General features: G+C 49.2%; 1 protein-coding gene across 1 annotated transcript in view; it reads right to left on the bottom strand.

The window, feature by feature from the left end:
* Positions 1-24,703, bottom strand: part of Snap47 (synaptosome associated protein 47) — a 77,698-nt gene that overhangs the window by 31,879 nt on the left and 21,116 nt on the right. Inside the window, exon 2 of the mRNA XM_047537582.1 lies at positions 16,485-17,023. Coding sequence (XP_047393538.1) covers positions 16,485-16,984 — 500 coding nt within the window. The 5' untranslated portion in view covers positions 16,985-17,023. The remainder of the gene's footprint in view (positions 1-16,484; positions 17,024-24,703) is intronic.

The raw sequence follows: 24,703 nt of genomic DNA, 5'->3' as shown, positions 1-24,703 counted from the left end.
CTGTCTGCGTCCTGTTCTTCAATTCTTTGCCAACTGGAGACAAGGAACCCAGCACCCCTAGAAAGTAGCAATACCACTGGCACTCTAGAAATTTCAATGAGGTGGAAGCCCCCAGATTTCTGCAGGTTTATTTCCCACCCACTGAAACACGAACATCATATCAAAAAGTCCAGAGTGGCTGCTATCCCTCTCTCGCGTGGTCCAGACAACATACTCTCATCAATGCGATGGACCAGTGTGATACCTTCTATAAAGGAACGCAATTAAGATTCCTACAACTTAGTTACAGTCCAGGGCTGGAGAGCTGACAGACGCTGAGGTCGGACAGGGACGGCGTATCGCTGGCCTTGTCACCTGAAAGCAAAGTGCTTCTGGTAGGCTAAATGGAGAACATCTGTCATTCCTTGGTGATGAGAACACTCAGAATTCTCTCTTCTGGCCACTTTGAATTATATGACACAGTGATACCAAAGAGAAGGGGCCCCGGTGCAGCTGGCTGTCTTACAGACCCCAGGACCCCCTCTCTCATGACTGTCTTCTCTTTCTTACCCACAGGCACGAGTAGGAGCAGGAGCAGGAGGTTTAATGTTAGCGACCCAGAGTGTGGAGCAGCAAGTCGGGAAGCTGACCATCAGTACCCAGTGCTCCTTCCTTGAAAACCAGCTCACTCTTGACTCCATCCTCCACTGCCCACACTGACTGCCTGACCTTTGCCCCACCCCGGTTTGCTGAGGAATGAAACATCCTGTCCACGTGGGCCAGGTAGGACTGCAGGCAGAGTGCTTTTTAGCAAAGAAAGCATGTGGGGTCAGCAGAGTGGGTCATTGTATAGGGTCACTCTCAGCCTCGTGTCCCCACCATCCTCACCTGTCTGACCCCTAACAATAGCGTCACTGACTCTAGTCGCCTTTCCGTGTCCTAGAACAGCTGAACACCTTTCTCCCAGCTGGCTACGACTCGGTGCCTGTTAAACAACCTCTGCCTCCTCCCTGGTCCTATTCCCCGGTCCTATTCCCCTCCTGGTAAATGCTTTTCTGTTCTCCACCTCTGTGAGCTCAGCTTTTCAGTTTTCATGCATGTGTGAAATCACGTCACGCCTGTCTTTCTGTGCCCGCCTTACCTCACGGACAATGCTTTCTGTCCAGGCCCATCAGTGTTGTTGTAAAGGGCGGGATTTCATCACCTCTGTGACTGCATTGTATTTCACTGGTAAATACATTACACTTTCTTTGCCCATTCATGTACTGGTGAACACAGACTATTATGACTATTATGAACTGATCACTTCTTTGCCTCTGTTGCTCATTATGATATGAGAAATGGAAAGTCTGAAAGTTTGGTGGTTCATTTTCAGAATTCAGTATTTATCCCTAAAGGTAAGATTTCTGGGGATATAAGATGAATAGCCAGAGGGACACGGGGCAGAGTGGTTACCCACAGTTAAGTCACACAACAGCACGGGAGCCTGCAGAGGTGGCAGATTCAGAGTTCACGCATCTGACAGCCATTGAAAGCAGGGTCAGCCTGACCAACCAAAAAGCAATGTTGAGCTGGGCGGCTGTGGCTCAGTTGTAGAGCACTTGCCTACCACATGTAAATAAATGAATAAAGGTCCATCAACAACTAAAAAATGCTTAAATTAAAAAAAAAAGAAACAGTAATGTAAGTCAGGTGGGGTGGCGCACATCCGTAATCCCAGCAGCTCAGGAAGCTGAGGCAGAAGGATCTCAAGTTCAACGCCAGCCTCGGCAACTTGTGAGGCCCTAAGCAACTCACCAAGATCGGTACAAAAAGAAAAAAAAGAGAAGAAAACAGTAACTTAAATGAAGGGGTAAGAACAACATGTGTCAAAATGTGCTCGCCCAGGAGGCTTTCCCACACGGGAGAACGGGGAGGTGGAGACGACTAGGGTGCTTGTCTTAAATGACCACAGGAGGCAAGTAAAGCCTAGGCGGCATCCCGGAGGCCGCACCCCGCCGCCCTCGGCCCAGGAACGGGGAGCCCGCGCACAGGAGGTGAGATGCTGATTCTGACCATGTTGGTGTGCCTGGCCAACTGATGTCCGTCTTGCAAGACCCTCACCAAAGCCTTTCTGCTGCACCTTGTGCCTCCCAGTCCACCCTTGGGCTTGGGCAGGGAGTGTGCTTCTCACAGTGGTGACCACCCCACCCTGCCTGTGTGATGAAGTGCCATCCCTTGGCCCTGATGGCCAGGATCCAACTGCTCCCGCTGCATTCGAGGACCCAGTCTGGGACCGCTGACCCCGGGCTCTGGGAGGCTGCTGAGGCTCTCACAGTGACTCCCACGGCTGCGGTGCGGGTATGTCCTGCAGGTCTCCCAGGCAGCCAGCGGCTCTCCTGTGGTGCACGGGTTCCGTCATCCCACCTCCCTATTTCTTTAGAGACCTCCCTGCAAGGAAAACCTGACGCTTCAACTCCATCTAGCGTGGGCCACCATTTGGTCCATGCTTCAGCCAACGAAGCAATCAAACTCTCAGGCCCTTTCCAAACCCTCAGCACTGACACTGAATCTAGACCCTCTAAGCTAAGCTTGGCCTGACGCAGAGTCACAGCATGAACATCATGATCCATTAGCCCTAACGTCCATTTCTGCCCATACTCTCCAGAGTTTGCCTGCATGAACTGGAAAGTCACGGGGCTCCTCACACATCACAACGTGTACTGCATCTTTCGGGATCTGCTGGGGCTTCCTGTAGGATGGGGCTCTGGATTCAGTGTCAGAACTCTTAGACTTGTGGCTCTGGGGGCCATGAGCTCCTTCAGAGCAGGCAAGGGAACTTCTAGTCACGTGTGCAAAGACCCAAGCTCAGCTCTTCTTTCTCCACAGGGTCCAGGGCAGTTAGGACGACCAGCCAGGCTCACTGTGCTCACGAGGCTGTCAGTCAAGTGCACGGTCACCAGAGCAGTCCTTCTGAGTCTGACCAGGAGCACCATGGTCAGGTTTTGCATGTCTCTACGGCCACGTCATGCCAGGGATTGGCAGGGCCCTCTATACCACTGCAGGTAGAGCCCTCAGCAGCTTGATTCCAATGAGGTCAAAGAACAATTCAGAAAACTCATCCTTCACTCCTGTTACCAGTCAGGGTTCTGCAGGGAAACAGGACCCGTGGGGTACATCAGTGTGTGAGTGTGCGTGTGTGCAGGGGTGGAGGGGGGGCAGAGAGGAGGGAGGGGAAGACAGGGGAAGGGGCAAGGGGGATACTTCAGGGTCACAAGGGAATACAGCAGTCACAAGAGGGCAGGAACTGGGTCTCCGGTTAGGGGTCTATTCCCATTATGCAGGAGGGTGCTGGTTCTAATGAGGCACAACCAGAACTGAGGCAGGGGCTGCTGGGAGGGCCAAGAGAGATGGGCCACCCAAGACTGAATGAGGAATGCAGGGCAGCATGGGGAGACTGGTGGCCTCTCCCAAGCAAGGAGCGGGTGACAGAGTAGGCTCCTTGGACGTCCTCCGCTGTCAGGAGGCCTGCTGAAGAGACCTCAGCACAGGGTCAGGGGCTGGGCTCAGCCTCTGTGAGTGGTGCCTCAATGCTAGGACCCTGCTTCTTTTCCACTCGGTCACTGAGTTTGCAGGAAGGAACAACAAGAGCTCAAATGGGTCAAGGGTGTGTGGTTTGTTTGTTTATTTTGATACTGGGGTTTGAACCTAGGAGCCCTTGAGCACTGAGCCACATTTGCAGCCCATTTTTACTTTAAGACAGGGTCTCACTAAGTTGCTGAGGCTGGCTATGAATTTGCGATCCTCCTGCCTCAGCCTCCTGAGCTGCTGGGATCACAGGTGTGCACCACCACACATGGCAGTGTGAGCATTTTTAACCTTATTTCTTAGCAGGAACCAAAAGGAAGCAATGGAAACTTCAGGATTGCACAGCAGACCAAAAATACTGCCTTATAAATCTCTCCCTGAGTTGACTTAGAATATCTAGCCGTGTGCGTAAGAAGTCGGAAACATAGCGACATGGTCACCTGAAGAGAGGCGGAGCCACATGTGAAAGATGGCTGCTGGAGTGGATAAAGACGTCCAGTCTCAAACACCTACTTCACTTGAAGGGGCTTCACGTTGGGGACTGAAATAAGGTGATGTACCAATGATAGTAAGAATCTTCTCATACACAAGCCTCTGCCTGGGATAGTGAGGGCTCTGAGGAGACACGTGAGCTGCATCCACCTGCCAGGCCAATGTCCTGAGGCACCACGCCCTCCCGGCCTTCCTCTGGAAGCCCCACGGTATGCCCCAGAGTGAACTGGAGCACCAGCTCAGGGGACTCTGGACTTCTTGGGTGGAGGGCAGAGCGCTGACCCACGGTCACCAGTCTGTTTGCCAGCCTAAAGCAGATGTCATGGCTGAGGCCATGTAACTGCCTATCTGGCTGGGCGCAGCACCTAGACACTTGGTTGAGCGTGATTCTGGAGGTTGGGAGGTTAGATTTAAACTAGTAGACTGTGAGGAAAGCACATGATGCCCCATAATGTGGGTGGGCCTGTCCAGTCACTGGAGGACGTGAACAGAGCAAGGCCCAGCCTTCTCTGGGAAGAAGAAACAAGCAGATGACCCAGGTTTCAAGTGACGCTTTCCCTGGGCCTCCAGAAGACTCTGTATCTGTTATTTCTGGAGAGCCCCAACTAAGAAAACAGGGGGAACCAAGGACATATCTGTTCTATGCGCTCTGCTGTCTCCCTGCTCCTAGGGCAAACGCGGCACATGGCCACGCTCCACGGCACCGTCTGATGAAAGGAATCCCTCTGGCTCCGTAAGCAGGTAGGACCTGACTGCAGTCCAACCACCCACAACGAGCAGACTTGTGCCCAGACCTACACCAGGCATGAGTCTGTGTGGCAAAGGCTGCCCGTCCAGGAGGGAGGAGGGGAACTGAGCGTTCTGCCTGCACAGTGGCAGGGACGCAATGACCACCCTCTAAATCCAGGCCCTCCTCTGCGGGGCACATCCTCTGACCCCGGGGCTCTCCTGAAGCCATGGGTAGTGCCACACCTACATGTGCTGTTTCTCATACACACATGGCACGACACCGGTTAAATCATAAACTAGGCCCAGCAGAGATTAATAGCCACCCATAATAACAGAGCAAACAGAACGACGTATTGTAAACATGATGCATGTAAACAGATGTAAACGTGGTCTGTCTCCAAAAAACATCTTGTTATATTTTCTCCCATTCACTTAAGGGAAGCACTTTATGGCTTCTCTTTGGCATATCTGAACTGCCCGCTTCACCACCCCTGCACGTTGGGACCTTCATTAAGTAAAACAAAGATTACTCAAACACAAGCTAATGATACCCTGATAGCAGGTCTGATAACCAAGTGAGCACGCGCTGAACAAATGGGTGGCTCACACTCTGGGCAGGATGGGGCAGAAGGTGGGAGATTTCATCCTGCTGCTCAGCAGAGCGCACAATTTACAACTTAGGGAACTATCTCAGGAATTTTGCATTTAAATCTTGGACCATGTTTGACAGTAGATAACTAAAACTGAGGACATAAAACCATAGATAAGGAGTGCTACTATCATTATAAAAACCAGATTTCAAAACTAATTTTGAAAAATAAACAATGAAATTTAAAAGACGGGAGATCCAAGATGGTGGACTACAGGGAGGCTGCGTTCCTTGTCACTCTGTAACTCGGGTTTCAAGCAGAGGATATCTGTTTCTTGGTGAGGCAGTTTTTGCTGCTTATTGATCCCCTGCTGTTTGCCCCATTTGTCTACTGTGATCACCTGCAGTTTGCCAGCATATCGATGCCTTTTGAGTGAAGATTGCTCACTGTCAGGTGCCTATCATCCGCCATTTGCCTGCCATTTGCCTGTCCATCGCCTGCCTTTCACCTACCCAGCACCCACCACCCGATGTTCACCTGCCGATCATCCGACAGCAGTCAGCACTAACTCAGACCGCCAGTGGAGCACCAGCTGCCTGCTGTTGCCTGGAAGTCCACTGTCACAGTACCCATGGTATACATGGCTGCCAACATTTCGAGACAACAGCCAGGACCTTTAGGACCCCTGTCCAGACTGACTGAGCCCCGTCTCCAGGATCCTGCAACCAGACCAGCCATACCATGCCTCCAGGACCTCCACTGACCACGCCCACACTCCAAGTTGCAGCTCCCCATTAGCCAACACATTTGGAAGCCAAAGCAGCCATCTTGGGTATCCTGGAAACCGTTATCTCCCATCTTTAGGTGGGGCAAATCCCATCCTGAGACGCCTGCTGGAGACAGGAAGCTCATTGTCAGGTGCCTTACATCAGGCTACTGAAGACTGGGAGGTTTGAATACTATATGACTGTTATAGTGTGAATTTTTTTTCCTTTTTTTTTCCCTTATATTTCTCCTCCTTTTGAAAATTTAAGTTTTATTTCTTTACTTTTCTTGCTCTATTTTTCTTTTGTTTACCTGTTTCCTCAGAATATCTTTCTCCCTCTCCTCATGCTAACAACCAACTTCTTTGATTATACTTTTACTCTTTCAATGATCTAGACCTTCTATATACTCTTTTCTTATCCCATTAACAGCTATATCCTACACCCCTCTGCATCCTCTTTGTCTTCCATTAGAAATTGAAGACCTTATTGCAAATCTATTTGTTATACTGAAGATAATAATTGAACTCATTCTGTTATTATGACAATATTGTTAATGTCTTCATAGGGGCTAATTGTTTTAGGGCAGCATATTGTCTGTACTAGCAATGCTAATATTGATCTCCCCCTTAAAGAAAAGGTTTGGAAACATATAGGGTCATTATAAGCCTATAAGGGGGAAAACTACAATTCTCCAGATCTGTACTGCTAGAGGGGAAGAAACATTAACAACATGAAAAAACAAGGGAAGAAAATGATCCAAAAAACCCTAGATTCTATATTAATAGAACCCAGTGACAGCATGGTAGAAGAAATGTCAGAAAAGGACTTCAGAATATACATAGTTAAAATGATTCATGAAGCAAATAGGAGATAAGAGAGCAAATGCAGGTAATGAATGATCACAATAATAAGCAGTTGAAAGAGCAACAGCAGGAAGTAAAAGATCATTTAAACAAAGAGATAGAGATCCTCACAAAAAACAAAAAACAAAAAACAAAAAAAATCCTTAAAATGAAGGAAACAATAAACCAAATAAAAAACTCAATGGAAAGCATCAACACAGACTAGACCACTTGGAAGACAGAACCTCAGACAATGAACAAAATATTTAATCTTGAAAATAAAGTTGCTCAGAGAAAATGGTAAGAAATCATGAACAGAAACTCCAAGAATTGTGGGACATCATGAAAGACCAAATTTAAGAATTATTGGGATTGAGGAAGGCACAGAGATACAAACCAAAGGAATGAACAACCTATTCAATGAAATAATATCAGAAAATTTCCCAAACTTGAAGAATGAAATGGAAACTCAAATACAAGAGGCTTACAGAACACCAAATGCACAAAATCACAACAGATCCACACCAAGGCACATTATAATGAAAATGCCTAACATTCAAAATAAAGATAGGATTTTGAATGCTGTGAGAAAAAAGCATCAGATTACATATAGGGGTAGACCAATACTGATATCAACAGATTTCTCAGCCCAGACTCTAAAAGCTAGAAGGGCCTGGAACAACATATTTCAAGCTCTGAAAGAACATGGTTGCCAACCAAGTATCCTATACCCAGCAAAACTAACCTTCAGATTTGAAGATGAAATAAAATCCTTCCATGATAAACAAAGTTAAAAGAATTTACAATAGAAAGACCATGCTATGGAATATCTCAACAAAATATTCTAAGGGGAGGAAATGAAAAACAACAATGTAGGTCACAAAGGGCTGAAATACCTTAAAAGAAAAACCATTCAAAGGAGAAACCACGTCAAGTTAAAAGCCAAAAATGAGCCCAATGACTGAGAATACAAATCATATCTCAATAATAACCCTGAACGTTAATGGCCTAAACTCATCAATCAAATGACATAGACTGGCAGAATGGATTAAAAACAAAGACCCAACAATATGCTGCTTTCAAGAAAAAGACATCCACAGACTAAAGGTGAAAGGGGAAAGGATGGGAAAAAAACCTACCATGCACATGGACTCAGTAAAAAAGTGGGGGTTTCCATCTTTATAACAGATAAAGTGGACTTCAAGCCAAAGTTAGTCAGAAGGAATAAGAAGGACATTTCATACTGCTTGTGGGAACCATAAATCAGGAAGACATAACATAGTAAATATTTATGCCCCAAACAACAGTGCATCCCTGTACATCAAACAAATCCTTCTCAATTCCAGGAATCAACACCAATCACAACACAATAATTCTGGGTGATTTTAACACACCACTGTCACCACTAGATAGATCTTCCAAACAAAAACCAAACAGAGAAACACAGAACTCATAACACAATCAATAACCTAGACTTAATAGACATATGTAGAATATTCCATCCATCAACAAGCAGATTCACTTTCTTCTCAGCAGCACATGGAATCTTCTCTAAAATTGACCATATGCTATATCACAAAGCAGCCATTGGTAACTGCAAAAAAATAGAGATACTGCCTTGTGTTCTATCAGATCATAATGGAATGAAATTAGAAATCAATGACAAAAAAATTACTCCAACACCTGGAGACTAATAATATGCTATTGAATGAAACATGGAAAACAGAAAACATCAGGAGGAGATAAAAAATTCTTAGAGGTCAATGAGAATGACTATACAACATATCCAATCTCTGGGACACTGTGAAAGCAGTGCTAAGAGGAAAACTCATTGCATGGAGCGCATTCCAGAAAAGAATGAAAAGTCAACACTAAATGACCTAACATTACAGCTCAGAGCCCTAGAAAAAGAAGAACAGAACAACACCAAAAGGAGCAGAAGACAGGAAATAATTAAGATCTGAGCTGAAATCAATGAAACTGAAACAAAAGAAACAATTCAAAAAATTGACAAAACAAAAAGTTGGTTCTTTGAAAAAGTAAACAAAATAGACAAACCCTTAGCCACCCTAACAAAGAGAAGGAGAAATAAACTCAAATTACTAAAATTCATGATGAAAAAGGAAATAGCACGACAAACACCACTGAAAGACTTAACATAATGAAAGCTACTTTGAAAATCTATACTCCAACAAAATAGAAAATACTGAAGACAGCACAAATTTCTAGAGATGTATGCTCCTCCTAAACTGAACCAGGAGGACATACACAATTTAAACAGATCAATATCAAGCAATGAAATAGAAGAAGGCATTGAAAACCTACCAACCCAGAAAAGCCCAGAACCAGATGGATTCTCAGCCAAGTTCTACAAGACCTTCAAAGAAGAACTCATTCCAATACTTCTCAAAGTATTCCAGGAAATAGAAAAGGAGGGTACCCTACCAAACTCATTCTATTAAGCTACCATCACCCTCAACCCAAACCAGACAAAGACATACCAGGAAAGAAAATTTTAGATCGATATCTCTGATGAATATAGATTCAAAAATTCTTAACAAAATCCTTGCAAACTGAATTCAAATACATATTAAGAAGATAGTGCACCATGATCAAGTGGGACTCATCCCAGGAATGCAAGTTTAGTTCAACATCAGTAAATCATAATGTAATCCATCATGTCGATAGACTTAATTATAAGAATCACGTGGTTATTTCAATTGACACAGAAAAAGCATACAACAAAATAGAACACAACACTCCTTCATGCTCAAACACTAGAAAAAACAGGGATAGTAGGAACATACCTGAACATTGTAAAGGCTATTTATGCTAAGCCCATGGCCAAATCATTCTTAATGGAGAAAAACTGAAACCATTCCCTTTAAAAACTGGAACAAGACAGGGATGCCCTCTTTCACCACTTCTATTCAACATTGTCCTGGAAATACCAGCCAGAGCAATTAGACAGACTAAAGAAATACCAGCCAGAGCAATTAGACAGACTAAAGAAATTAAAGGGATATGAATAGGAAAAGAGGAACTCAAGCTGCACTATTTGCTGAAGACATGATTCTATATTTAGAGGATCCAAAAAACTCCTCCAGAAAACTTCTAGACATCATCAATGAATTCAGCAAAATAGCAGGCTATAAAATCAACACGCATAAATCTAAAACATTTTTATTCATAAGCAATGAACATCTGAAGGGAAATGAAAACAACTCCATTCACAATAGCCTAAAAAAATACTTGGGAATCAATCTAACCAAAGAGGCGAAAAATCTCTACAATGAAAACTACAGAACATTAAAGAAAGAAATTGAAAAAGACCTTAGAAGATGGAAAGATCTTCCGTGTTCTTGGAGAGACAGAATTAATATCATCAAATGGTCATACTCCAAAGGTGCTACACAGATTTAACACAATTCCAATTAAAATCCCTATGACACTTGTCATAGAAACATAAAAAGCAATCATGAAATTCATCTGGAAGAACAAAGACCCAGAATAGCCAAAGCAATCCTGGGCAGGAAGAGTGATGCAGGAGGTATCTCAATACCAGTCCTCAAACTCTACTGTAGAGCAATAGTAAGAAAAACAGCATGGTATTGGCACCAAAATAGACAGGTAGACCAATGGTACAAGATAGAAGACACAGACACATACCTCATACTAGACCAAGGTGCCAAAAACTTACAATGGAGAAAAGATAGCCTCTTCAACAAATGGTGCTGGCAAAACTGGAAATCCATGTGCAGTAAAATGAAACTAAACCCCTATCTCTCACCCTGTACAAAACTCGACTCAAAATGGATCAAGGATCTAGGAATTAGACCTGAGACCCTTCACCAAATAGAAGAAAAAGTAGGCCCCAATCTCCATCATGTTGGCTTAAGACCATACTTCTTTAACAAGACCCCACAGCACAAGAAATAAAAGCAAGAATCAACAAATGGAATAGATTCAAATTTAAAAGTTTTTTCTCAGCACAGGAAACAATCGACAATGTGAAAAGAGAGGCTACAGAGTCAGAGAAAATCTTTCCACACACACTTCAGACAGAGCACTCATCTCCTAAGTTTATAAAGAACTTAAAAAACTTTACACCCAAAATACAAAGAACCCAATCAGTAAATGGGCTAAGGAAATGGGCAGACACTTCACAGAAGATAAACAGATGATCAACAAATATATGAAAAAGTGCTCATCATCCCTAGTAATTAGAGAAATGCAAATTTAAACCACCCTAAGATTTCATCTAACTCCAATTAGAATGGCTATAATCAAGAACACAAGCAATAATAAGTGTTGGTGTGGATGTGGGGAAAAAGGCACACTCATACATTGCTGGTAGAGTTGCAAATTGGTGCAGCCACTCTGGAAAGCAGTATGGAGATTCCTCAGAAAGCTTGGAATGGACCCATCATTTGACCCAGTTGTCCCACTCCTTGGTTTACACCCAAAGGACTTAAAATCAGTGTACTCCAGTGATGCAGCCACATCAATGTTCACAGCAGCTCAATTCACAAAAGCTAGATTGTGGAACCAACCTAGATGCCCTTCAGTTGACGAATGGATAAAGAAACTGTGGTATATATACACAGTGGAATATTAGTCAGTCACAAAGAAGAATAAAATTATGGCATTTGCTGGTAAATGAATGAAGTTGGAAAATATCATGTAAGTGAAATAGGTCAAGCCCGAAAATCCAAAGGCCTAATGCTTTCTCTGATAAGTGGATGACGAGATATAATGAGGTGGGGGTGGGGGAAAGAGAAGAATGAAGGATCTTTGGATGGCGTAGAGGAAAAAGGGGTGGGAGAGGGTAGGGGATGGATAGATAGTAGAATGAAACAGACAGTATTATCCTATGTGTATGTATGATTACATGAATGGTGTGAATCTACATTGTGTACAATCATAGAAATGAAAAGTTGTACCTCATTTGTGTACAATGAATGAAAATACAGTATGTAAAAATAAAAAAAATTTAATAAAAATATGAAATCTTGTGCACCTAGCTGTCCTTCAAAAGATGAATGGATCAAGAAAATCTGGTATGTGTATGTGTGTATACATACATATACACACACACACATACATATCTATATACACATATAAACATATATACACTTACAATGGAATATTACTTAGCTTTAAGAAGAATGAAATTCTTATTAAAGGTCTCTATAAAAGCAATCACATTTCTAACATTCACTATTGAGTCAGTGAGCTTACTGTTACTATAAGAAATACCTGAGATAGTCCGCTTATAAAGGAAAAAGCTTTATTTTGGTTCATCTGTTGAAGGACACCTAGATGCATGAGATGCAACTAGATTTCATGTATGGAGTTGGGAGAATATTATGCTAAATGAAATAAGCCAAAGCCAAAAAACCAAAGGCTAAATGTTTTCTCTGATATGTGGATGCTAACTCACACTAAGGGGTGGGGGTGCTAGGGAAAAATAGTCACTTTAGATTAGGTAGAGAGGAGTGAAGCAAGGGGAAGGGATATAGGGACAGGAAGGACCGTAGAGTGAAACAGACATCATCATCTCATGTACACGTACGACTGCATGACTGATGTGATCCTATAATATGTGTCCAATCAGAAAAATGAGAAATTATACTCCATCTTGTATGATTTATCAAAATGCATGAATGCATTCTACTGTCATGTATAACTAATTAGAACAAATTTAGAAATTAAAAAAAAATTCTAAAAGACATTTAAAAGAAGTTAGAACCTCATGTGATAAAAAAGAATATTTTCAAAGACACACCTTTAGGGAGAACAGCTGGGATACTGGTTAAGATGACAGTATGAACACACAGTCTGCAAGGGATGAAGGGACACACAACAGCACAAGAATGCAACCTGGGGTGAGGGGGGCTGGGCAGGAAAGGAGGGACTGCAGGACAGTTACAGGGTCAGGCTGAAAAACAGGCCAGCTGCTGAAAAGGACTGGGGCCCATACCTGAGAGCAGGGTGGGGTCAAGGGGAGCCCAGGCTGGAGGTGACCTGGAGGGCACAGGAGACTGGGGTCCATACCTGAGAGCAGGGTGGGGTCAAGGAGAGCCCAGGCTGGAGGTGACCTGGAGGGCACAGGAGACTGGGGTCCATACCTGAGGGCAGGGTGGGGTCAGGGAGAGCCCAGGCTGGAGGTGACCTGGAGGGCACAGGAGACTGGGGCCCATACCTGAGGGCAGGGTGGGGTCAGGGAGAGCCCAGGCTGGAGGTGACCTGGAGAGCACAGGAGACTGGGGTCCAGGACCTGAGGACAGGGTGGGGTCAGGGAGAGCCCAGGCTGGAGGTGACCTGGAGGGCACAGCAGACTGGGGCCCATACCTGAGTACAGGGTGGGGTCAGGAGAGCCCAGGCTGGAGGTGACCTGGAGGGCACAGGAGACTGGAGTCCAAGACCTGAGGACAGGGTGGGGTCAGGGAGAGCCCAGGCTGGAGGTGACCTGGAGAGCACAGGAGACTGGGGTCCATACCTGAGGGCAGGGTGGGGTCAGGGAGAGCCCAGGCTGGAGGTGACCTGGAGGGCACAGGAGACTGGGGTCCAGGACCTGAGGACAGGGTGGGGTCAGGGAGAGCCCAGGCTGGAGGTGACCTGGAGGGCACAGGAGACTGGGGTCCATACCTGAGGGCAGGGTGGGGTCAGGGAGAGCCCAGGCTGGAGGTGACCTGGAGGGCACAGGAGACTGGGGTCCATACCTGAGAGCAGGGTGGGGTCAAGGGGAGCCCAGGCTGGAGGTGACCTGGAGGGCACAGGAGACTGGGGTCCATACCTGAGAGCAGGGTGGGGTCAAGGAGAGCCCAGGCTGGAGGTGACCTGGAGGGCACAGGAGACTGGGGTCCATACCTGAGGGCAGGGTGGGGTCAGGGAGAGCCCAGGCTGGAGGTGACCTGGAGGGCACAGGAGACTGGGGCCCATACCTGAGGGCAGGGTGGGGTCAGGGAGAGCCCAGGCTGGAGGTGACCTGGAGAGCACAGGAGACTGGGGTCCATACCTGAGGGCAGGGTGGGGTCAGGGAGAGCCCAGGCTGGAGGTGACCTGGAGGGCACAGGAGACTGGGGTCCAGGACCTGAGGACAGGGTGGGGTCAGGGAGAGCCCAGGCTGGAGGTGACCTGGAGGGCACAGGAGACTGGGGCCCAGGACCTGAGGACAGGGTAGGGTCAGGAGAGCCCAGGCTGGAGGTGACCTGGAGGGCACAGGAGACTGGGGCCCATACCTGAGTACAGGGTGGGGTCAGGAGAGCCCAGGCTGGAGGTGACATGGAGAGCACAGCAGATTGGGGTCTAGGACCTGAGGACAGGGTGGGGTCAGGGAGAGCCCAGGAGGAGGTGACCTGGAGAGCACAGGAGACTGGGGTCTAGGACCTGAGGGCAGGGTGGGGTCAGGGAGAGCCCAGGCTGGAGGTGACCTGGAGAGCACAGCAGACTGGGATCCAGGACCTGAGGACAGGGGTGGGTTCAGGGAGAGCCCAGGCTGGAGGTGACCTGGAGAGCACAGGAGACTGGGGTCCAGGACCTGAGGGCAGGGTGGGGTCAGGGAGAGCCCAGGCTGGAGGTGACCTGGAGAGCACAGCAGACTGGGGCCCATACCTGAGGGCAGGGTGGGGTCAGGGAGAGCCCAGGCTGGAGGTGACCTGGAGGGCACAGGAGACTGGGGCCCAGGACCTGAGGACAGGGGTGGTTCAGGGAGAGCCCAGGCTGGAGGTGACCTGGAGGGCACAGGAGACTGGGGCCCATACCTGAGGGCAGGGTGGGGTCAGGGAGAGCCCAGGCTGGAGGTGACCTGGAGAGCACAGGAGACTGAGGCCCATACCTGAGGGTAGGGTGGGGTCAGGGAGAGCCCAGGATGGAGGTGACCTGGAGAGCACAGGAGACTAGGGCCCAGGACCTGAGGGCAGGGTGGGGTCAGGGAGAGCCCAGGCTAGAGGTGGACCTGGAGGGCACAGGAGACTGGGGTCTAGGACCTGAGGGCAGGGTGGGGTCAGGGAGAGCCCAGGCTGGAGGTGACCTGGAGAGCACAGGAGACTGGGGTCCAGGACCTGAGGACAGGGGTGGGTTCAGGGAGAGCCCAGGCTGGAGGTGGACCTGGAGAGCACAGGAGATGGGGCCCATACCTGAGGACAAGGTGGGGTCAGGGAGAGCCCAGGCTGGAGGTGGACCTGGAGAAGAACAAGGAGACTGCGTCCCACCTGGGCAGTCACCGTGAGACATTCTGTTGGGCCCAATAAGAGTCCTGGGTCCACCACTCCCAGACACAGCCACCTGGCCACCCAGGTGGCCTCTTGGATAGGAAGAAGAAAGCAAGAGTGGACCAGCCCTAGAGGGTCGTGCTCCAGGCTGAAGGCAGGGAACTGTCGTTGGGTCCCAGAGGTAGCCAAGCCTGGTAGCTCCGTCCACACAGGGATCATGGACAGGGAATCAGGGAATGCTGCCGATGAGGAGACAGAGGAAAAGAGCAAATAGGTGAAATCAGACAATTAAAAAAAGGAAAAGCAAAGCAGGCGACTGAACTCCAGCGAAGGACCTGGCCGTGACTGTAAGAAGGTCTGCAAGACAAGAGCTCCTCGGCCGTGAAGTGCAGAGCCAGAGTGGCAGCACCCCCGCGTCCCAGAGACCCAGGAGGCAGGCCGCAGGACTCCACGTTCCAGGCCGACTCCGCGTCTTAGCCTGTTCGCCACTGACCCAAGGACCCGACCGGCACGGCTGCAGAGGAGGAAGAGCTCATTTGAGGCTCGGGGTTTCAGAGGTCGCAGGCCACAGAAGGCAGCTCCCTGCCTCAGGGCTGGAGGTGAGGCAGGACATCGTGGGAAGAGCCTGGCAGAGGGGAGCAGCTCAGCGGGGACCAGGAAGCAGGGTGAGGCTCCACTCAGATACCGACACGCCCAAAGCCAGGCCCCAGGGTCCTCCTCCAGCCTCACCTGCCACCTCAGCAACCACTCGGTTCGTCCCACCAGGGGGTCAGTTCACCTACGGGCTCAGACCCTCACCACCGGATCATCTCTCCTTGGAACCTTCTTGCACTGTCTCACGTGAGCTTTTGGGGGACACCTCACATCCGCGCCGTGACACTCAGCCCTTAGTGAGGGACGACCATGACACACATCTGAACACATGCATGAGAACCACCACACACCACAACATGGGTCATCACAGGAAGGGACACAGACCTCACTGCCCGCTGGTGACCCGAGTCAGAACAGCCACACACTCACCAGCGGATGCTGGCCTCACTGCGCCTGCGGCCCGAGAACCAGGACACAGGGGACCCTTACCCAGGACCAACAGGAGTCACTCAGCAGTCATCCCAGGACGCTCACCTCGCTGCCCCTCTGAACAGGCAGGACACGGGTGACCTCGAGGAAGCCTGTGCAGAGCACAGCTTTCCGCACAGGTAGCTCTGAGGGCGCCCTGCAGGAGGCGCCCAGCGGACGCTCAGCCCGCCGCAGGGCGCTCCACCCCCACGGTGCGGCAGCGGGTCCGGGCGCACGCACCTGTCAGCCACGTCCAGGTCCGACTCCATCTTCTGCAGGCCCTGCATGACGCTCTCCAGCTGCTCGCCCTGGTGGTGAAGGGCCTTGGCGGCATCTTCCAAGCGCCTCTGGGAGCTGGCCATCAGTCCGGTCAGCTCCTGCCCCTTGGTGGAGGGGGATGGCGTCTGCTCTGCAGCAGCTCCTGGCTGGGCCAGCAGCAGCTCCCTCCAGAAGTGCTCGATGACGCTGAAGACCGCATTGCGGCTGGGCTGCAGGGAGCTGAACCAGTGCTTGCGACGGCTCCTCTCCAGGACGGTGATGGCACTGAAGATGAGGTGGGTGGCCTCCTTCCTGATGGCAACCACGCTGCAGAGCGGCACGCCCACGAGAGCTGCTCCAGCTCGCTCCGTGGTGAACTGCAGAGAGCGCGGCCTCAAGGACAGTTTCCCAGGCACCCACCGCTTCTCGAGATCCAGGTAGTAGGAGCAGGGCCAGGAGTAGAGGCAAACATCGGCACTCATCTGTCCTGCTCTGCGGCCACACCAGGCCACACGTCTGCTCTGGGGAGAAAAGACAGGTTCAGGGGCAGGTGAGACTGAAAACCGACCCATCGCCCTCAGCCTAGGGACCCGAGGAAACGACCGGGAGGCTCGGCCTTGAAGGCAGCAACAGGGTGAAGCCACAGGGCAAGCCAAGGAGGCCACGGCAGGGTGGAGGGCTGAGAGGAGAGCCAGGACCCGCAGGCCCAGCCCTGTGACCGTCCCCAACCTGAGACCCTCTGCCCCACACAACTGGGCAAGCCCTGAGGAGGACAACCATGGAGGCCATGCCCCAGGGCCGGGCCTCGTTCCTTGGTCAGACAGGTGGCTTGTCCTTAGACCCTGACCACAGACACGCCTTGTGCAGAGGCACCTCGTCACTGCACATTTGTGTGAGATCCCGCTCGGGGTCCCCTGCAGGCCTCCACGCACGTGCTCATCTGTGGTGCTGCGGAGCAGGTCCAGGGTGCTCTGCTGCTAAGCCACATTCACCCCTTTCCACCTGGAGAGAAGGTCTTGTGAAGAGCCCAGGCTGGCCTCAAACTTGATCCTCCTGCCTCGGCCTTCCAAGAAGCTGGGATGACAGGCGTGCCAGAGTGAACAATGCCGCACAAACATTCCACTCCGGGGCGCTCGTGTCCCAGCGCTCCACATAACTACGGAGATACGTGCACGTGTGCACGTGCAACACACGGCGCTATGCGGCCACGGCAGTAAAGGTGCACTACATTTACACTCATCACGGCACACGACGTGTCATGAGGACGGTTGAACCAACCCCTCTAAACCATGTAGTCCTGCTCTCAGTGCACAGACACGGAATATATGTGGAGAAAGGATGAGAACTTACACAAGGTTCCACCACGAGTTCACAGCCCTGCCTTGGCAGGAGCCAGGCCCAGTGAGCCGAGTGAAGTACTCTTCCAAGTAGATAGTGGTCAATTTCAAGGTGGTATTGCTTTTACCTCTCACTCTCCCTGTCTCAATGTCTGTCTGTGTTTCTCTCTCTCTCTCTCTTACTGTGCCTACATCTCTGTCTCTCCCTCCATCTCTGGATGTCTCTCTTACTGTGTATCTCACTGTCCCTCTGTGTCTCTTTGTGTGTGTCTGTCTCTGTCTCTCTCTGTCTCTCTGTCTCTCTCTCTCTGTGTCTCTGCCTCTCTCACACACAATTTTATTATGACATGACTTCACTTACACTAGCAGGAGAACAAATTGCTAGCATGATACTAAATATGAAGACATGTGGACTCTCCACAGAACAGCTGAGGGCCATAGGGATGCTCCTCAGTCAATCAACAGGTCTGCAGGCTCCTGATACCCAGATGTCGTGCTGGGCAACACGTACACACGAGGCAACACTGGACAGAACCTGCCTTGTGAGGTGCACCGTCCATGGGAATTCCACTGATTCCGTCACACTCTAGAGAACCAGAATCTTCAGGATAACTACTGCACTAGACATTGTGTCAAGCCATACAAAGAGGACAAAACATAGAAGTAAAACCCAAGTCAAAGTGAGACTTTAGGACAGACTCCAGTTGCTGGTGGGTTCACATGGGTGGTTTGGCCCACGGGGCTGGGCTGCACCCCGGCCTGACTTAAATGCTCCACAGGAAGTAAAGCAGAACTCTTGCACTTTGAAGGTGCTGTTTCCTCGTGACCAGCTATACAGAGATCTGCAAAGCTGTGGCCCAGTGAGCCTACAGACCCTGCTGAGGAGCAGGTCTGTGTCTGCACAAACCTGTTCAAGAAGAGCCGAGTTTGCATCTACATCTGCTTCCTTGTCCTTCCAGCTTTTATTCCATGCTGTTGGGCGGTGCGGCCCACGCTTAGGGAGGGGCTCCACTTCAGTTCACTATCCCACATGCCAATCATTCCTAGACACACCCTCAAGGACACACCCAGAGGCCTCTTAATCATCCACATCTCTTAATCCAATCAAGTTGACAATTCAAATTAACTATTACACCCACCAAAATTAGAAGAAAAGAAATAACAAAGATCAGAACTTCAGAGAAGAAATACATAAAATCAAAACTAAAAATCAAAGGATCAGTTTTAAAAAAGATAAACAAAACTGACAAAACTTTTAGCTAGAAACTAAAACCAAGGGAAGGCCCAAATAATTAAAATCAGAGATGAAAAAGTAGACATTACAAAAGATACAGCAGAAATACAAATTAGCAAGACTGTCTCAAAAACTGACACCTATACAGAAATATAAAGGATCATAAGAAACTACTATGAACAATTAGGCTAACATACTGAAAAATCTAGATGAAATAGACACATTCATGAATACATACAACCTACCAAGACTACCAAGACTGAATCAAGAATAAAAAGAAAATCTGGGCTGGGGATATAGCTTAGTGGTAGAGCACTTGCCTAGTATGCGTGAGGTCCTGGGTACAATTCCCAGTACCACCAAAAAAAAAAAAAAAAAAAAGAAAGAAAGAAAGAAAAACAATATAACAGAAAATCTACACAGACCGATGAGTAATAAGATAGAGATACTAATTAAGTCTCTATTAATAGAAATTCTAGGACCTGATGACTTTTTATCTGCAGTCGACAAAACCTTTACAGAACTAATTCTGCTCAGGTGTAGTGGCTCATCCCTGTAATCCCAGTGACTTGGAAGGCTGAGGCAGGAGGATCACAATTTTGAGGCCATCCTCAGCAATTTAGCAAAGCCCTAAGCAGCTTACTGAGACCCTGTCTCAAATTGTAGCTCAGTGGCAAAGTGCTTCTCAGTTTAATCTTCAGTATAAACAAAGAGAAAGAACTAATTTCAATCTCTCTCTCTCTTTTTTTTTTTTGGCACTGGGGATTTAACCAAGAGACACTCGACCTCTGAGTCATAGTCCCAGCCCTTTTTATTTTTTAATGTTGAGACAGGGTTTCACTAAGTTGCTTAGGGCCTCACCAAGTTGCTAAGGCTGACCTTGAACTTGTGATACTCCTGCCTCAGCCTCCCGAGTCACTGGGATTACAGGTGTGCACTACCCCACCTGGCTCCAATTTTTCTTAAACTATTCCAAAAGTTGAAAAAGAGGAAAACTCTGCTAAAAATTTTTTTTATGGAGCCAGCATTACCCTGTTACCAAGACCAGACAAAGATACAATTTTTAAAAATTAGACTAATATTCCAGATGAACATGGATACAAAAATTCTTAACAAAATACTAGTAACCCAAATCCATCAGCACATGAAAAAGACCATATACCATGAGGAAGTGGGATCCATCCCAGAGATACAAAGACGGTTTAACACTTACAGATTGATGAACGTGATACGGCACACCAACAAAATGAAGCACAAAAACCACATGATCACTTAAAAACATGAAGAAAAGGCATTCAAAAAGATTCAACGTCCCTTCATGATAAAAACTCTCAACAAATCAGGTACAGAAGGAACATATCTCAAACTACTAAGATTATACATGAAAAATCCACAGCCAATATTATACCGACGAGGAAAACTCAAAATGTCTCCTCTGAGATCTGGAATGAGGCAAGGACGCCACTATCACTCTGTACTCACTGTCATGCTGGAGGCTCAGCAAAGGCCATCAGGGAAGAGGAACAAGGCACTCAAACTGGAAGGAAGGAAGTCAAATTACAGGTGACTTGATTTAGTACAGAAAACCCTAGGTCTGCAAGACACAGTGGTGCACAAGGCAAGAGGACCACAAGTTTGAGGCCAGCCTCAGCAATTCAGCAAGGCTCTAAGCAACTCAGAAGATCCTTTCTCAAAATAAAAGATAAAAAGGACTAGAGATGTGGATCAGTGGTGAAGTACCCCTGGGTTCAACGCCTAATACCAAGAACAAAAGGAAGGGAGGAAGGGAGGAAGGGAGGAAGGAAGAAAATCCTAAGTTTCTGGGTTTAGTCTGTCATGTGTTGGGCACTGGGTTCAATCTCCAAACAAAACTCTAACTGCCCTATCAAAAAGTTGTTAGAACTGATAAACAAATTCAGAAAAGCTTCAAGATACAAAATCACATACAAAATTCAGTAACATTTTACACTCTGATAACAAGATTGAAAAAGAAATCAAGAGAGCAATCTCATTCATAAACTTACAAATCAAATACTTGGGGATGATTGTAACAAGGGAAGTAGAAGATCTCTACAATGAAAATTATCAGACACTGTGAGAAATAGAAAGTTCAGTGATCCATTTTCAGAATGATAGTTGGTCTTAAAAGTAAAATTGGGCTGAAAGAAAGGCAGCCAGAAGGGAAACAGCAGAATGCAAAGTTACACAAAAGCGCCACAGCCTATGGATATGGCGGATCCAAAGTCCACACACTGAACAGCCTCTTGCCAAACAGGAGGTGGGGGAGGGGTCAGTCTAACCAATAGAGATGGAAATCTCTGTTAAGAAATAGTGACTTAGGGCCAGGCAAAGGTGGTGCACGCCTATAACACTGCAACTCGGGAGGCTAAGGCGGAGGAATCACAAGTTCAAAGCCAGCCTCAGCAACTTAGTGAGGCCCTAAGCAACTTGGCAAGACCCCATCTCAAAATAAAAAAGAAAAGGGGTTGGGGATATGGCTCGGTGGTTAAGTGCCTCTGGGTTATATACCCAGTACCCCCCCCCAAAAAAATAGTAACTTAGGTAAAGAAGTAAGAGCCATGTACACGTTAGAATGCACGTACCCCAAGAAGGCTTCCCCGTGATAGGAAAACAAAGCGGGTAGGAACAACCAAAGGTACGCGTCTTTAAATAACACAAGGGGAGGCAGTAAAACCCAGGTGACACGGGAAGACTGTACTCAGCCAGTGAGGGGCGGGGAGGGACCGTGTGCACCAGGGATAAAACGCTGGCTGCACCCAGTCTGTGTGGCTTACTTGCCAGATTCTTGTGCTGGCATGTCCTTCTGAGAAGAAAAACTTGCCTCACTGGGCTACCTCTCAGCACATGTCTGATTCCTCACAGCACCCGGTATTTCTAACAGATACTGACGGAAGAAATCAGAGGACACGCCCAAAAGGGAAGCTATTCTATGTCCATGGGTTGGAAGGACTCATATTGTTAAAATGCTTATTGTTCCCAAGAGACCTATAATTTCAATGTAGCTGCCATAAAAATGCCAAAGGTATTCTTCACAGAAACAGAAAAACAATCCTAAAATTCATATGGAACCACAGAAGACCCAGAACAGCCAAAATGGTTCTGAGCAAAATACACTACAAAACTAGAGGCATCACAATAGCTGACTTCAAAACCTATCACTACAAGGATGGGCTGTAGCTCAAGGGTAGAGTGCTTGCCTAGCATGTGGCAAAGCCCTGGGTTCAATCCCCAGTACTGAAAAAAACACCAGTCACATACAAAGGCACGGTGACCAGAACATGGCAAGAAAACGGGACTCACGCCTCTGAATAGAACACAGGGCGGGAGCACTAACCCTGCGTAGAGCCTCGCCTCTGAACAGAACAGAGGGCAGGAGCGCTATCCCTGCGTGGAGCCACGTCTCTGAACAGAACAGAGGGCAGGAGCGCTATCCCTGCGTGGAGCCACGTCTCTGAACAGAACAGAGGGCAGGAGCGCTATCCCTGCGTGGAGCCACGTCTCTGAACAGAACAGAGGGCAGGAGCGCTATCCCTGCGTGGAGCCACGTCTCTGAACAGAACAGAGGGCAGGAGCGCTATCCCTGCGTGGAGCCACGTCTCTGAACAGAACAGAGGGCAGGAGCGCTATCCCTGCGTGAAGCCACGTCTCTGAACAGAACAGAGGGCAGGAGCGCTATCCCTGCGTGGAGCCACGTCTCTGAACAGAACAGAGGGCAGGAGCGCTATCCCTGCGTGGAGCCACGTCTCTGAACAGAACAGAGGGCAGGAGCGCTATCCGTGCGTGGAGCCACGTCTCTGAACAGAACAGAGAGCAGGAGCGCTATCCGTGCGTGGAGCCACGTATCTGAACAGAACAGAGGGCAGGAGCGCTATCCCTGCGTGAAGCCACGTCTCTGAACAGAACAGAGGGCAGGAGCGCTATCCCTGCGTGGAGCCACGTCTCTGAACAGAACAGAGGGCACGAGCGCTATCCCTGCGTGGAGCCACGCCTCTGAACAGAACAGAGGGCACGAGCGCTATCCCTGCGTGAAGCCACGTCTCTGAACAGAACAGAGGGCAGGAGCGCTATCCCTGCGTGGAGCCACGTCTCTGAACAGAACAGAGGGCACGAGCGCTATCCCTGCGTGAAGCCACGTCTCTGAACAGAACAGAGGGCAGGAGCGCTATCCCTGCGTGGAGCCACGTCTCTGAACAGAACAGAGGGCAGGAGCGCTATCCGTGCGTGGAGCCACGTCTCTGAACAGAACAGAGGGCAGGAGCGCTATCCCTGCGTGGAGCCACGTCTCTGAACAGAACAGAGGGCAGGAGCGCTATCCCTGCGTGGAGCCACGTCTCTGAACAGAACAGAGGGCAGGAGCGCTATCCCTGCGTGGAGCCACACCTCTGAACAGAACAGAGGGCAGGAGCGCTATCCCTGCGTGGAGTCACGTCTCTGAACAGAACAGAGGGGAGGAGCGCTATCCGTGCGTGGAGCCACGTCTCTGAACAGAACAGAGGGCAGGAGCGCTATCCGTGCGTGGAGCCACGTCTCTGAACAGAACAGAGGGCAGGAGCGCTATCCCTGCGTGGAGCCACGCCTCTGAACAGAACAGAGGGGAGGAGCGCTATCCGTGCGTGGAGCCACGTCTCTGAACAGAACAGAGGGCAGGAGCGCTATCCGTGCGTGGAGCCACGCCTCTGAACAGAACAGAGGGCAGGAGCGCTATCCCTGCGTGGAGTCACGCCTCTGAACAGAACAGAGGGCAGGAGCGCTATCCGTGCGTGGAGCCACGTCTCTGAACAGAACAGAGGGCAGGAGCGCTATCCCTGCGTGGAGCCACGCCTCTGAACAGAACAGAGGGCAGGAGCGCTATCCCTGCGTGGAGCCACGCCTCTGAACAGAACAGAGGGCAGGAGCGCTATCCCTGCGTGGAGTCACGCCTCTGAACAGAACAGAGGGCAGGAGCGCTATCCGTGCGTGGAGCCACGCCTCTGAACAGAACAGAGGGCAGGAGCGCTATCCCTGCGTGGAACCACGCCTCTGAACAGAACAGAGGGCAGGAGCGCTATCCGTGCGTGGAGCCTCGCCTCTGAACAGAACAGAGGACAGGAGCGCTATCCCTGCGTGGAGCCACGTCTCTGAACAGAACAGAGGGCAGGAGCGCTATCCCTGCGTGAAGTCACGCCTCTGAACAGAACAGAGGGCAGGAGCGCTATCCCTGCGTGGAGCCACGCCTCTGAACAGAACAGAGGGCAGGAGCGCTATCCCTGCGTGGAGTCACGTCTCTGAACAGAACAGAGGGCAGGAGCGCTATCCCTGCGTGGAGCCACGCCTCTGAACAGAACAGAGGGCAGGAGCGCTATCCCTGCGTGGAGCCACGTCTCTGAACAGAACAGAGGGCAGGAGCGCTATCCCTGCGTGAAGCCACGCCTCTGAACAGAACAGAGGGCAGGAGCGCTATCCCTGCGTGGAGTCACGTCTCTGAACAGAACAGAGGACAGGAGCGCTATCCCTGCGTGGAGCCACGCCTCTGAACAGAACAGAGGGCAGGAGCGCTATCCGTGCGTGGAGCCACGTCTCTGAACAGAACAGAGGGCAGGAGCGCTATCCCTGCGTGGAGCCACGTCTCT

The sequence above is a fragment of the Sciurus carolinensis genome, unplaced genomic scaffold (genome assembly GCF_902686445.1).
Source record: "Sciurus carolinensis unplaced genomic scaffold, mSciCar1.2, whole genome shotgun sequence".
Classification (NCBI taxonomy): Eukaryota; Metazoa; Chordata; class Mammalia; order Rodentia; family Sciuridae; genus Sciurus; species Sciurus carolinensis.
This window is presented reverse-complemented; position numbering and strand designations above follow the sequence as displayed.